The sequence below is a fragment of the Patiria miniata genome, unplaced genomic scaffold (genome assembly GCF_015706575.1).
Source record: "Patiria miniata isolate m_02_andy unplaced genomic scaffold, ASM1570657v1 HiC_scaffold_1, whole genome shotgun sequence".
NCBI classification, from domain to species: domain Eukaryota; kingdom Metazoa; phylum Echinodermata; class Asteroidea; order Valvatida; family Asterinidae; genus Patiria; species Patiria miniata.
The window spans coordinates 25,858,854-25,872,083 of NW_024037047.1; the positions used below are offsets into that span (position 1 = coordinate 25,858,854).

Genomic DNA, 13,230 nt, shown 5'->3' on the forward strand with positions numbered 1-13,230 from the left:
GCACAAAAATAGATATTTTTGGAAACCAAAAAAAAAAAAAATTTGCACAGAGATTCGAGCCCTGCAAATTGGGCACTCAAAACGCACATCTATCACTACTGAAGCTCTTCAATGGCTGTGAGAAATGTGAATCTCATATTCGGAATGTTGTGTTGCAATCCCCTAACTACACTGTACAGCTGTTGAAAAACACATTTTGGCTTTCGTAAAAGAAGTCACTACTTTTTTACCTTTTTTTTTGAACAAGTACAAGCCAGCTACACTGGTTCCCTGACCTTACAATTCCCCAACGTCTATAAATTGCCCCGTTTCATCTTCAGTGGAGTCAGGGAACCAGGCTACAAGAACATGATTGGTTTTTTTTTTCTACGAACACAAAACTTCAAACAAGTCAGTGTAACAATATTTGCTATAAAATACTAAACCCCTAAATACATCCATTTCTGAAAATTACAGGAAAAGCCAATGTTGTATATTCCCTTTAACTGTAACAGCACATTGTACTTCAACCACACACGGTTTTCCCCAACCCGTTTCTGAAACTGCAACTTGTTTCCTGTATAAGTTGCAATTTATTTCCTTTACGTTCTTCTTTTCTTTTCTTTTCATTCAATACAATTCAAAGCTGGGACCTGGAAAAGAAACCCTGTGCTACAACCCTGGTTGAAAGCAGATACCCAGAATGAATAATAAATATGCAAACAATGGGTTAACACAATATCAGTTGCAATGTTTGGCTATTATAAATACAGCAGTATACATACGTGTACAAAGTATAACATGCATTGGTTTACGGCTTGCAAAATCATACCCTGATTTACATGAAAAGTTATTTAATTTACTTTAGAAGAAAATGTAGGCATTTTTGTTTTTTTTCTCGATTTGGTGGCATAGAAACAGCAATGGCAAAGTTTATCATGAGAGTTCGAAAACATTCAACAAAATTGGCACATTTTATGGGGTTGTCTCTGAAATGTTTATAATACAAATAATACATAATGGACAAGAAGATATGAGAGTTTGATGCTAAGTTGTGCAGTTCTAAGATGAAGCAACTTTGGCTAAAACAAACTAAATGGTGTACTTTGTTCACAAATCTAAGAAACTGTGCGTCAAGTCAAGTAAATAAGCAGTGCCAAGACCACACGACGAACATCCAAATTGCATATCATTGATTGAAACTTTCACGCAAGATTCAAATGTGAGCCAATTAGCATTCCAAAGAGACAATATCAAACACTAGCTGTCCACGTCCATGTACGCAATGTATGGAAACGACCCACGGTATGCAGTGATATACCGGTAACACGTGATAATAATGCACACCTCCGCTAGTAATTTTGAAAAATATTTTTGTCCAACTTTCTTCGGACTCGATCGGCAATTCTATAAATATTCTGTCACCACTAAAACAGCGACTCATACAGAAAGCTGTGACAGCTTTGTTTCAACCTTGACAAGTTGTGCAATCACAGGCTCCATGACAATCATGATTTGCCGGTAAAAATAGTCATTTTCAGTCGCTATGCCACAACTGACGCCACCTACATTTGTACATGTACATGTACATGTAAAATGATTGCGCAACTTGCGCAAAAATTGTGGCGCAAGTGGAGTTATGCCAGTGCGTTAAGTTTCGTGAAATCGGCTGTTGTTCATGAAGATTGAAGTAAGACTTGGTTGGGCAAATCAAATTAAGCATTTGGTATAAGATACTGGTACTGATCAGTAACTGGCTGAAACCAAATCAGTAGTTTATCTACTTACCATACGTACAATGTACACATGTAGTTGTGTCTCAGAAAGCACAAACCAGCATTAAAATCACTCTGAAGAATAGGCCCCCCCAAAAAAATATTCAGTCTCTGGTCAGACCAAAGTTCCGGAATTGACGCGGCCACGCGGCTTTTTTTCTTTTTTTTTCTTCAAGCTTGGATTGTACAGACAAGGTAGGTACTATTTTGCTATTTGGTGTCCTCATGTACATTGGTGTCCTCCATAATTTGCCTTGGTGCTTTCGATAATTTGCCTTGGTGCAATTTCCCATTCCTTGGTGCTCTTTGGTAAAAAAAATTGAGGAGGTGCGGAAATAGAGGGCACTGTTGGAGCTACCGCGGAACATTTTGGGAAAAAAAAAAAGATCGACGCGCATGATTAAAATCGACGCGCGCACTGACCAGAGACCGACTTATTTTTTTTTTTGGCCATACACTGGTTTTTTTTTTTTTTATAGTAATAACACTGTTAACAAGACAAAACCAACATACTGTAGAGTAAGAAAGCCAAGCAATGGTTAATAAGCAAAAAAACAAAAACAGCCATTATGAAGAAAAATCCGAAACCAAAAACAACAGACCAACAGACAAAAAACATTGATAACGACAGACAACTAAATATGGATTAATAAGAAATATAATTCAGGAATATATTGCATTGCATATCCTCAAAATACAGCAATTACTTTAGTTTACATGTAAGTCTAAACAAGCAAATGTATACGTGTGGAAATTGGTAAAATCAGGGATGCTTAAATTCCATCTACCGGTACGTACATTGTGTACATGTACATGTACAATTTACATGTAGGTACATCATATATTTACAGCATGAAACATCCAAATTTCCAAAATGATAATATGATAGTGTGATCACCTTTATGCACCTGCTGTATAGCTTACGTAATTGGCAAACTACATGTGCATGCATTCCACAAATGTGAATTAGACGTACACGTACATGAACATGTACTGTATGGACATTTGTAAAGCATACTAAAAATATATTAGAATGTAGCCTACGGTACATGTACAGGAGTAAACGGTACCATACCTCAAAAAGCTGTAATATATGTTTCCATGAGGAATATGCATGGCAAGGATTAGCTAAATAAATGTCAATTATTATGCTCAATTCGCGAACCTGGCATCAGATTCACACCAAAAAAAAAATAAGGGAGAAAAATGCAAACTCTACTTTGAAAAAAAGAGCTAAATTTAATACATGCATTTAATTAAAACAGCAAACCAACCAAACATGAGTCTACAAAGCATGATGGCCCCGAACTATGGATGAAATGCATTATATAAGTGAGTGAGTGGCCCCCGAACCTGGATGTTCACCTACCCATTCATGCTCTACAGTTTCTTGTGAGCAGTCGTTGAACAAGTTCTGTGTGTGAAAACCAACATATTTCCGTTTGTTTATAAAACAGAAGAGGAAATGTCGAGGGGGACCAATACCGAGAATTTTCAGATCTTGTGCCGCAAAAGACAGATTCATGTCATCTTCAGTGCTGAACCAAAGTAAAGTGAACGTTCTACATTGTGCATAACAGTACAATCCCACCTGACTCAACAAGCAATGCCACATTTTTATTGACACCACGTTGCTTCACACTATGTGCAGTGTGTTGCCAATGCTAACATACATAATGCAGCTGTGCTGGTGCGAGTGTCAAATAACCAACAATTTACAAACATTTGAAGTGGTTTATTTATTTACATGTTCAAATAAAACATGGAGAGTAGTCTGGAAATTGACATCTTGCGTTGTAGCCATTTCCAGTGCACCCTGATTTATTTCTTCCTAAATTCTAAATGTTCACATTGATTTATATATCTTGGTAAATTAAAAGTCCACCCAAAATAGTTCTAACTTAGAAAGAAACAAAGAATCATTGGTTTTTCTTGTCCTTTGTCCTTTGGGGGAAAAAGATAGATGTCGTCTCCAAAAAATAATAAGACCAACATGTAGACCATGATTTTATCCAATTCAGCACCTATCGGGTATCGAATGTTGACCCACACATACTGAAATTTTTATCATTGTGGAGACATTTCTTTGTTCTCGTGTAGTAAAGTTTTCGAGTTTGAAAGTGAAGTTTGAAAATGCTCTTATTTTAACCAGAATTATTTTCCTTGGCTGAAATTCGGACTTGATATCCCTTTTCTAAAACTCTTCCATTTGCGACAGATCAACCCACCTTGGAAATTCCTAGTTTTTGAGTAAAATCCATACATGTATATCTATTTCATGAAAATCTTGTGGAGACGTATTCATCTATAGAAATTGCCCTGTGGAGACATATACAATCTTTTGTTCCCTATGTGCATGTCTCCAGAGGGCACGGTGTATCAGATCCACGCTTCCAACGTGGAAATTAGTGCACATAGTTGCGGCATGATTAAAAGACACTGCCCCACACAGGAGAGCTTTGATGCTCCACCCTAGAGCTTGAGATTAAATTTTTATCGTTTTTCATTTCTGCAACAGTTATTCCTGCCCCTATATTTGATCTCATGAGTAGACCACAGTGCATAATTCTATTTTTCCTGCACTTAGTCCAGAGAAACCAAAGTACAGAACCGTTGCCAATGGTAAAATCCAATAATTGAACATGTGCATGACCAAAGTCCCAATCCATATTAAAGGGAAAAAAATCAATGAAGCAAACTCTCCATAAAAAAATCCTCCGCCAACAAGGGAACTTTTTGGGACGCCCTTTGAGAGTGGCACGGTTAGTTTTGATTTACTCCCATGTTAAAGTCAGAGCTACACATTACCATATCACAATCATGCCTTTGTCATGTAAATCACTAAAGATGCAACACACAACACAGTCATTACAGTTGACAGACTACGGACTGTTTCAGATATTCCAAATTTCAAAATGTTTTCAAGATTTCTGAGCATTCCATGAAACCAAGTGCAAACTGAAACAAACCCACAGACGCCAAGCAATTTAGTTCAGCACAATGCACACACATTTATAAACAAAAAAAGTTGCTGCGTTCTTCTTGTTATGTTGGGGAGGGGGGGGGGAGGTGAGGTTTTGATAACTTGCGAAATACATGAACTGAAAACTGCTGCACTGGGCTTTAAACATACCGGTACACACACATGAAAGAGTACGTATGTACAGGGGTCATTCCAAAAAATTAGGGTCCGAAGTGTGACGTTTGTGACTAGTCGTCACAAAATGAGCTTAAAGTCAGATTTTTTTTAAGAATTGAGATATTTACATATCTGGATTCTGCAGAACAAGAGCTTTCCAACGGTACACAACATTAAGGGGTGCTGAGTTCAGTAACGGAAATATAGACCACCAATGATTACTTGAAATTGTAAAACTGATTCTCGAGAAAATGGTATTTAAAAATCCTGCAGTTGTGTCACAGTGAATGAACAGTCAACTTACCATAGACGGGATGAAACAGGTTTTAACCCTTACATACCTGAATCCATCAAAATCCACACCCCTGTTTTGGAGGATTTCGGCGGATTCAGGATACCTCCATATGGAACAAGTTTGGGGATTTTGATGGATTCAGGATAGTAAGCCTAGCGGTACTGCAGGATTTTGATGGATTCAGGATACCTCCATATTGAGCAGTTGGGGGCCTTTGATGGATTCAGGATCTCAACAGTTTAACTACATGTCCATGTATATGTACCAATATTTTTGGTGTGTAGGAGGTACATTGTGTACTACACTGGTGGATTCTGCTGGACTCAGGACACCAACAATTTTGTTTGCATGACAAAATTGGTGGATTTTAGCGGCCGATTCAGGATACTTTCTAGTAAAAGTGCTCAAGGGGTTAGGGTTCAAGACGTTTGACTGACCAACCCAAACAAAATTGGAGAAAAGTAAATCAGGACTCAGAAATTAAGGTTTACCTGAAAACAAAAAAAATTGACCATCCCTTCAAATTGCGGCTATGACCAGTGGTAGCAAGTTGCAACTTTAAGCTCATTTCGTGGGGACAGGTCACATTATTTTTTCCTGTCCCTGTTTATACCTCAGAACTTGGTACTTTCAAATTCAAGTTTCATTTGGTGGGAATGAATAAAAAAATGTATTTGTTGGGTAGGTAGTTTGCTATTCATAACCACTCTTGGAGGACGACTGCATGGGGTCCGCTCATACATGTAAGTCGGACGCCTCATAGGTCCGACGCCTCATAGGTCCCACAGAATCGCATCCCCCAACCAAATAAAGGCCAATAAGTTCGACGCCTCATAGGTCCAACGCCTCATAAGTCCGACGCCTCATAGCTCCGACGCCTTATAGCTCCGACGCTTCGTAAGTCCGACAAATTAAACGACTCGTTTTTCCGTTGTCGGACTTATGAGGCGTCGGACTTATGAAGCGTCGGACCTATGAGGCATCGGACTTATGATACGGCCCCGACTGCATTAGGGAGTGCCTCAGAATTATAGAATCACAGATGTCCGATGTAACAGGGACGGGAAAAAAAGGGTACCCCAAATTTATAGAATGACCCCCATTCCCAATTAGTAATCGGGTAATTGCAACCTGAGTGCCCAGTAACACACGGATACAAAACATTGCAGGACAGCAACAAAATGGAGACATTCACCAAGTTAATATCTCACACAGTGTTTCTTTGCTACACAAATCATATATATTTTTCAGTCGAGTTGCACTCTCAGTTTCAAGTTTTATACCGAGATCCAAGCTGAACTAAATTTCAGAACGGTTTACAGGTTGGACAAAGCTCTCACAATAGGCCTTATTCACGATTCAGCCATATTAAATTCAGGCATGCAACTGGGAAGTCACCAAAACAAGAGGAAATTCAAATCTTATTAAGACTTTGTGCAGTTTTTTTTCTATTTTAATGGCAGACTTAGGGAATTAAAAAAAGAGGAAATCAGCGGATCCCAGGAAAAGTTGCATGCCTGTAAATTGAAAGTAAGGTAAAATCTTCATTTTTTTACTCGCGAATAGAAATGAAAGCAGCAAAATAAAGTTTTACAAATTAATACCAGTCTGCTCTGAGGAATAATTTAAAATTTGTGTTTAAACATATCCTAATGTTTTAAGCCACATTCACAACAAAAACGAAATGAGGCTTGAAACGCATAAATAGTCTGGCACCATCCCATTCAATAGTTAACCATTCATGAATACATTCAGGGAACATGATCAAAACGGCTTCCTCATCAAATAAGGTCTATTCTCGGCGTTGAACCTTCTTTTATCCAGACCACTTTCAAACAGACTCAAGATTGAACATGGCCGCGTCTCGTTTACTTGGTAATGGCTTACAGTAACACGTGCATCTATGGCAGCGGCTAACGCCACTTCCCATAGACACGCGTGTAAGGGCCAGTCGTAGCCACGTCATGCAACTTGGTCTCACCTGAGGCCCGCTGGCTGGTGGGACCTGTATGTGACCCAAGATGTTCCCAACTAGTGTCTCCAGGGGCACCTCCATGGAGTCAATGTAGGCCGTGTAGATCAAACCCAGGCAATTCTGGAAACAACACACAGGGATGTTACGTTATAAGATTTGAGGCTTTGCATGGTGGGGTATCGGTATCGTTTCGGTTTGTGGTAACACCATGTGGTAATACATGTAACTACTGCTTAGAAGATATTAGTTCTGAAAAGAACTTGTCCTGCTTATTATCAACTTTGCTGAGTAGTTTTTTTGTTCTGATAAGAACAGTCCTGCTGTAAGTTCTAAACAAACTTGTCTTTGGTCTCAACGTTTCGACTAGCCTGCTCTAGTCATTGTAAGGAGACTGTTAAACTACTTAGCAAAGTTGATAATAAGCAGGACAAGTTCTTTTCAGAACTAATACCTTCTAAGCAGTAGTTATTACCACATGGTGTAACCGCAAACCGAAACGATAGGGATGTTATGGTTAACATTAGGTGAAGGGCAAATGGAATTTTGACTTGTGCAAATATACATTCATCTTGAGACTACGAGTTCTGTAAGTGGAAATGTCTGTGCTACGGCTGTTAAGTTGCCCAGTGTATAATGACTTTTAACATACACACAGCTGCCAACTTTTCAAAATCCAAATGAGGTTCGAGTTTGTATGTTTATACACACATTTACATTAGGGCCGCCGTACGCGATAGAAATATCCCGCCAACATACCTTGCAAACGCATGCTGTTTTTATCTTTTCTGGACGTTGTGATAAACTCAAACTCCTTTCAATACTTGTCACTAAGAATTGTCCCTTTTTTGTTGTCTTGGAAGCCATGATGATGTCACATAAAGTTCGAAAAATGTTTCGTGAATAACTACGAACATGATGAAAACTTCAGACTCACATGGCAATCCTTAGGGCGCCATCTTAAAAAGCGAGTGTATGACACATACGCTGGTTCCAAGTCATTTGCACACATGTATTATACTAACTGGCTGGCGCCCCGCGGTTACATCGATGTCAGAATTACTTGGCTACAGCATGATATTGGTAGCAATTGCAGCCATGTTCCATAAGACTCGTGTGCAATTTCAATTCGTAGCCTAATATTTCAGACACGGCTTATATCTAACCGATTTTTCAGTGTTCGGTTCATAAAATCACGGTATTTAATTGACAATGGCCAAGTTCGGGCAAGGACCATTAGTCGACTAGCGGTTGATTTGTGACGTACCTTACGCCTGCGCACTGATAGCAACGTGCGAACGCCTCTAGTCAAACGCTGGTCAAAATGTCATCGCAAAACTTCTGGATCCTGGCTCTCTGCTAGCATTATGAATGTGCGCGGCTATTGGTTACCAGCGAAGCAACCAACCCCAGTAGGCTGGTTCCAAATAGTCGACTAGTGTAGTCAACCACCGTCGACTAGACAGAGTTCGGGCTAACTTTAGTTAACCATTGGTCAACTATAGTCCTTGCGCGAACTTGGCCAATGTAAACGATTTTGAGGAAATTTGTAATAAAGGGCGATAAATTCGTAATTCGGAATAAAGCTTGTATTTTCGTAATGATTATGCCGAATTCGGAAAGGTTGGCAGGTATGCCTGACCCTCACAACCCAACCACCAACCTTGAGTGTTTCAAAGTAGCCCAGCCGGGAGATGAGCACCAGACTCTTGGGCGCAAACATCATGGTGTGGTGCACGAGGGCGCCGTCCATCTCATCCTCCACGTCGTCGGGCCGCGTGGGCGTCATCTTGACGGCCTCGGAGAAGGTAAGCACGGCGCAGTAGTGTCGATCGGCGTCGATGTCCGTCAGGACCGCGATGAAGAACGTGGGCTCCAAGGCCTTGGACAGAAGCTTCCAACCGCCTGGCTGGCAAAACTGAAATGGGAAATAAAAGCAATCAAGTAAGATTTGAGGCTTTGCATGGTGGAGATACTAATAATGAAAGGTTTGCGGAAACACCATGTGCGAATAATTTCTCAACTAAGAGAATGGTTCTGAAAAGAACCAGAGGTATAAACTCGACGTTCCGGTCAGTATGCTCTGACCGTCTTCAGGACAGGGAGAGTTGGTTGACTATGTTTTTGTGCACATCAGAATAAAAGTAGGTGTGTGTACTTCGCGCGATACGTGCGCGAACACACGTCTGTGTAAGCACCTTCAATCGTGGACCCCCTATTGTCCCTAAAGCAATCAAGTTAATCCCTAAAGCAATCAAGTTAATCCCTAACAGCAATATGAGGTCAAACAATATGGGCTCCGTGCGCGAACAAGAGCCCCATGGACAGGACACACTATGAGTGCGTACTGGTATACAAACATTCAAATTGTGGACGTTGAGGACGATAGGGTCCATGATTGACCAAAGGTCTGGGATGTGTGATCGTGTACAAAACAAATGGGAGGTCTTCCAAAAAGTATGAAGGGGCAATAGGGGGTCCACGATTGATGGTGTTTACACAGACGTGTGTTCGCATACGTGTTCTACAGACATACAAAAGGAGAACAACAGATCCTTTCAGTCCTCCGGTCTTTTGTTGCAAACGGTTCTCTGTAGTAAGTTCATGTGCTTAGTCTATTGGAGAGTGTTATACATGTATTACAGGAACAAAGGGAAACACAAAGCATTGTCCGAGGGTAAAACAAGAGTGCATGCACGTATCGCGCGAAGTACACCCTACTTTTATTCTGATGTGCACAAAAACATTGCGTCTCCCCAACTCTCCCTTTCTTAATGTTGAGGGGGTACTTGTCCACAGAGCCCATAAGGTCAAACAAATAAATTGACTAAAGCTGGGTTTGAATCTGGAACCACTGGAATACTACACCAGTGCTCTACCAAATGTTATCCAGCATTACACTGTACAGAGTGTGTCCCAAAAATGTGCAACATTCAGAAAACAAATGAAAACTGTTTCATTTTTTTTTTTTCAATGAAATTATACATTACATTAAAACCTGACTATTTCTCAATCCACTACTTTTTACCCCATTCCATTTTGGTCCCTAGATCCAGAAATACATGTACATTCAATTAGGTGAAAGGGTGTAAATTTTACTAGGGCCACTCTCACCTGGACATGCTGAATCTGGGTTAAGCACTGAATAGGCATTGAAGTTGGTGACATCACAGGTGAGAGTGGCCCAAGTAAAATGTACACCCTTTCACTTAATGGATTGTATTTCTGGATCTATAAGGACCCAAATGGAATGGGGTAAAAAGGAGTGGATTGAGAAATAGTCAGGCTCTAATGCTAATAAAATTAAATAAAATTTCATTGAAGAAAAAAAACATTAAACACTTTTAATTGTTTGTTTTCTGAATGTTGCATTTTATTTGGGCACGCTCTGTATACATGTACGGTATGCATGTGGCCAGAGATCATGGCTAGTATTATGATGCAACGCACATACAGCACAATCCCTCAAAAGAATGAGGCTAACTATATTACTGTTCCAGATGGAACTGGTATTGCACTGAATATGACAGACATCTTTTCCTGAAAGCTCATAAGATTGCAATTACATCCTCGACATTCTTTACAGCTTCTCATGACCGCTCACATTTTTCGAATACATCAGGCTTTCAAGCAGATCTAGGGTGAAAAGGTACCGGTAGGAGAGTACACATACATGTAGTAGGAACACAATTTTTAAAAAATACAAAGGACAAAAGTAGGATTTTTGGAGGACAAAATCAAAATAAAACTAGGACTTTTCCGGGCTTTCGGGAGCACATGTAGTTTTTGTTGATATCCACCCGTGTCCACAGCATCACAAGCCTCATTTGGCATGCTCTGTACTAACAACACTTGTGCTCCATCCTCAACTAAGCTCTTGGAAGTACAGTTGCAGTACTCCTGCGCCCAAGCCCTTCATGGCGTGATTTCCATTACGACAATATGTAACACTTTTATGAAAAGTCCTCAGTGAGATTTTTCATTTTTCGGAGTTGTGGGATAAAAAAGTAAATTGTAGGAAGAAGTAGGAATTTCAAGAAAAAAAGTGAGGAAAAGTAGGGGCAAGGTAAAAAAAAAAATAGAGAAAAGTAGGAAAAGTAGGAATACCTGAACGCCTGATATATTCGAATTGGAAAAACATTATTCGGATATTCGTTTGGTGATGACCAATCGAATATTTGAATATGCGGAATACTCTGCACAGCCCTACTCTTCCATCTTACCAGGTCAATCCCAGCAATGAATGGCACATCCTCCCAGTCTTTCTCAGGGAAGCGTTGCAGAATCTTGCCTCCTCCAAAAAGCGATGCACCCTCTGAGACAACAAGAAAAGAGACTATTATAAGATGGAGATTCGAACCAGCCAACCGATCCCGTTAGCTCGGTGGTCGAGTGGTAAAACATCTGCACTAGAAAGCAGGAGATCGTGGGTTCGAGTCCCACCCCAGTGATTTTTTCCAACTTTCACTCGGGAGGTAACACACTGAGTATACAGTGTTTATACGTCGGTGAAGGGCAAAACCTAATTTAAGAAAAGAGACAATACTTATAATTTACACATGTACATGTAGCTCTAGCATGTCTAGTGACAATCAATGCTGAACTTAAAGTACTATAAAATGCAATGTTACCGGTTAACACAAATTTGTACAATTTGTGCGTGATCATTTATTTCTCACTTCTTTAGCTTTACCTAAACAACGTACAGGTACCAGTATTGTACACAATGAATGATGACATCTTAGCATTTTTGTCAAGGTGGAAATGGACAAAGCTAATTTTTTTTTAATTTTACAAAGGCTGCGAGGACAAAAACTCATCATATTCAATGGATCTGGTCTTCAGTTGAATTGATTTATTTCCTCATTTTCGTTTTTACAACATTCTTTTAGTTTATTAAACCCTAAAACCAAAGGTGTTACATACGGCTACTGCACAAGTTTGTACAATGTATGTACAATGTGTCACATACACATGTAGACTACTGTACATTTACATGTGTACGTACCATGTATACATGTACATGTACAATGTACATACATGTATATAAATAAGAAAAAGTACATGTACCGGTACGCGGTACACATTATGTACATGTATGTTTGAAAAAACAAGGTAATAAACCTATTTCTAGGAAATTTACAAACGTAGGGTTAACAACAAGGTCATACGGTTGAATCATACATGTATATGGCGTGCAAGTGTCTTCCCATTTACAACTAGTGTCAATGTACTTCAGTTTCCCTTAGTGTGTGCACGTACTCACTCACAGACTGCATACAATATCATGTTGCTCAATATAATTATGATCTATTTGTACCAGCATACAGTTACAGGTGTACCATGTACAGGTGCCCTCATGCCCTGTGTACAGGCAGCAAGGTCAAAGTACTTTGCAGCCTACATTGTACATTGTACGTGTAGTCTTAGTTACAACCATACATTTGTACATGTACACAACTAGTACACGTACCGGTACATGTACATCTAGACTCATGACAGTATACTTGCAACTGTCATCGTTTCACAAACAGTTAATTAATTGCAAGCAGTGTACAATGTACCGTAGTTTGCAAGGCGTTGAAAGATGTATATATTGTGCATACACATCATGTACATGTACTGTAAACGTGTACATGTACATGCACACACTGTACAAATGCTATATGTTCCTGACTATGAACCACTAGAAATGGTACATGTACATAAATGTACTTCAAATGTACACGTTTGTACGGGACACATACAATTTATGTATGTGGCCCAGTAAAAGTTGCTTGTTAAATCACCATTTTGCATGGTTCATCTGGCAAACGGTGGGCAATACAATGTACATGTGCATTTCACATCAAAATGTTAAGAGAAATAAATTTTTTGTAGTGGTTTTGGTGAAATAACCACACAAAATGTTGATCTGCACATTGTACATGTAACCAGCTACCGTATCGGGGGGAAAAAATCAATCTACATACACACATGTACATGTACATGTACATGTAGTACTGTAGTGCATACCGTACCAGTACATGTACATGTACATTGTACGAATGTACATGTAGGCCTACATGTA

The 13,230-nt window shown here is 39.5% G+C and overlaps 1 protein-coding gene across 13 annotated transcripts in view; it reads right to left on the minus strand.

Moving 5' to 3' along the window:
- LOC119726647 (myotubularin-related protein 13-like) overlaps positions 1-13,230 on the minus strand; it is a 101,958-nt gene that overhangs the window by 67,355 nt on the left and 21,373 nt on the right. For 11 of the 13 annotated variants that reach the window (XM_038198421.1, XM_038198505.1, XM_038198429.1 and 8 more), the window contains exons 2-5: positions 11,384-11,475; positions 8,824-9,078; positions 7,170-7,283; positions 3,124-3,168 (exon numbers count right to left, since the gene is read on the minus strand). In XM_038198421.1, coding sequence (XP_038054349.1) covers positions 3,124-3,168; positions 7,170-7,283; positions 8,824-9,078; positions 11,384-11,475 — 506 coding nt within the window. The remainder of the gene's footprint in view (positions 1-3,123; positions 3,169-7,169; positions 7,284-8,823; positions 9,079-11,383; positions 11,476-13,230) is intronic. The other 2 variants (XM_038198512.1, XM_038198455.1) reach the window with 1 other exon arrangement.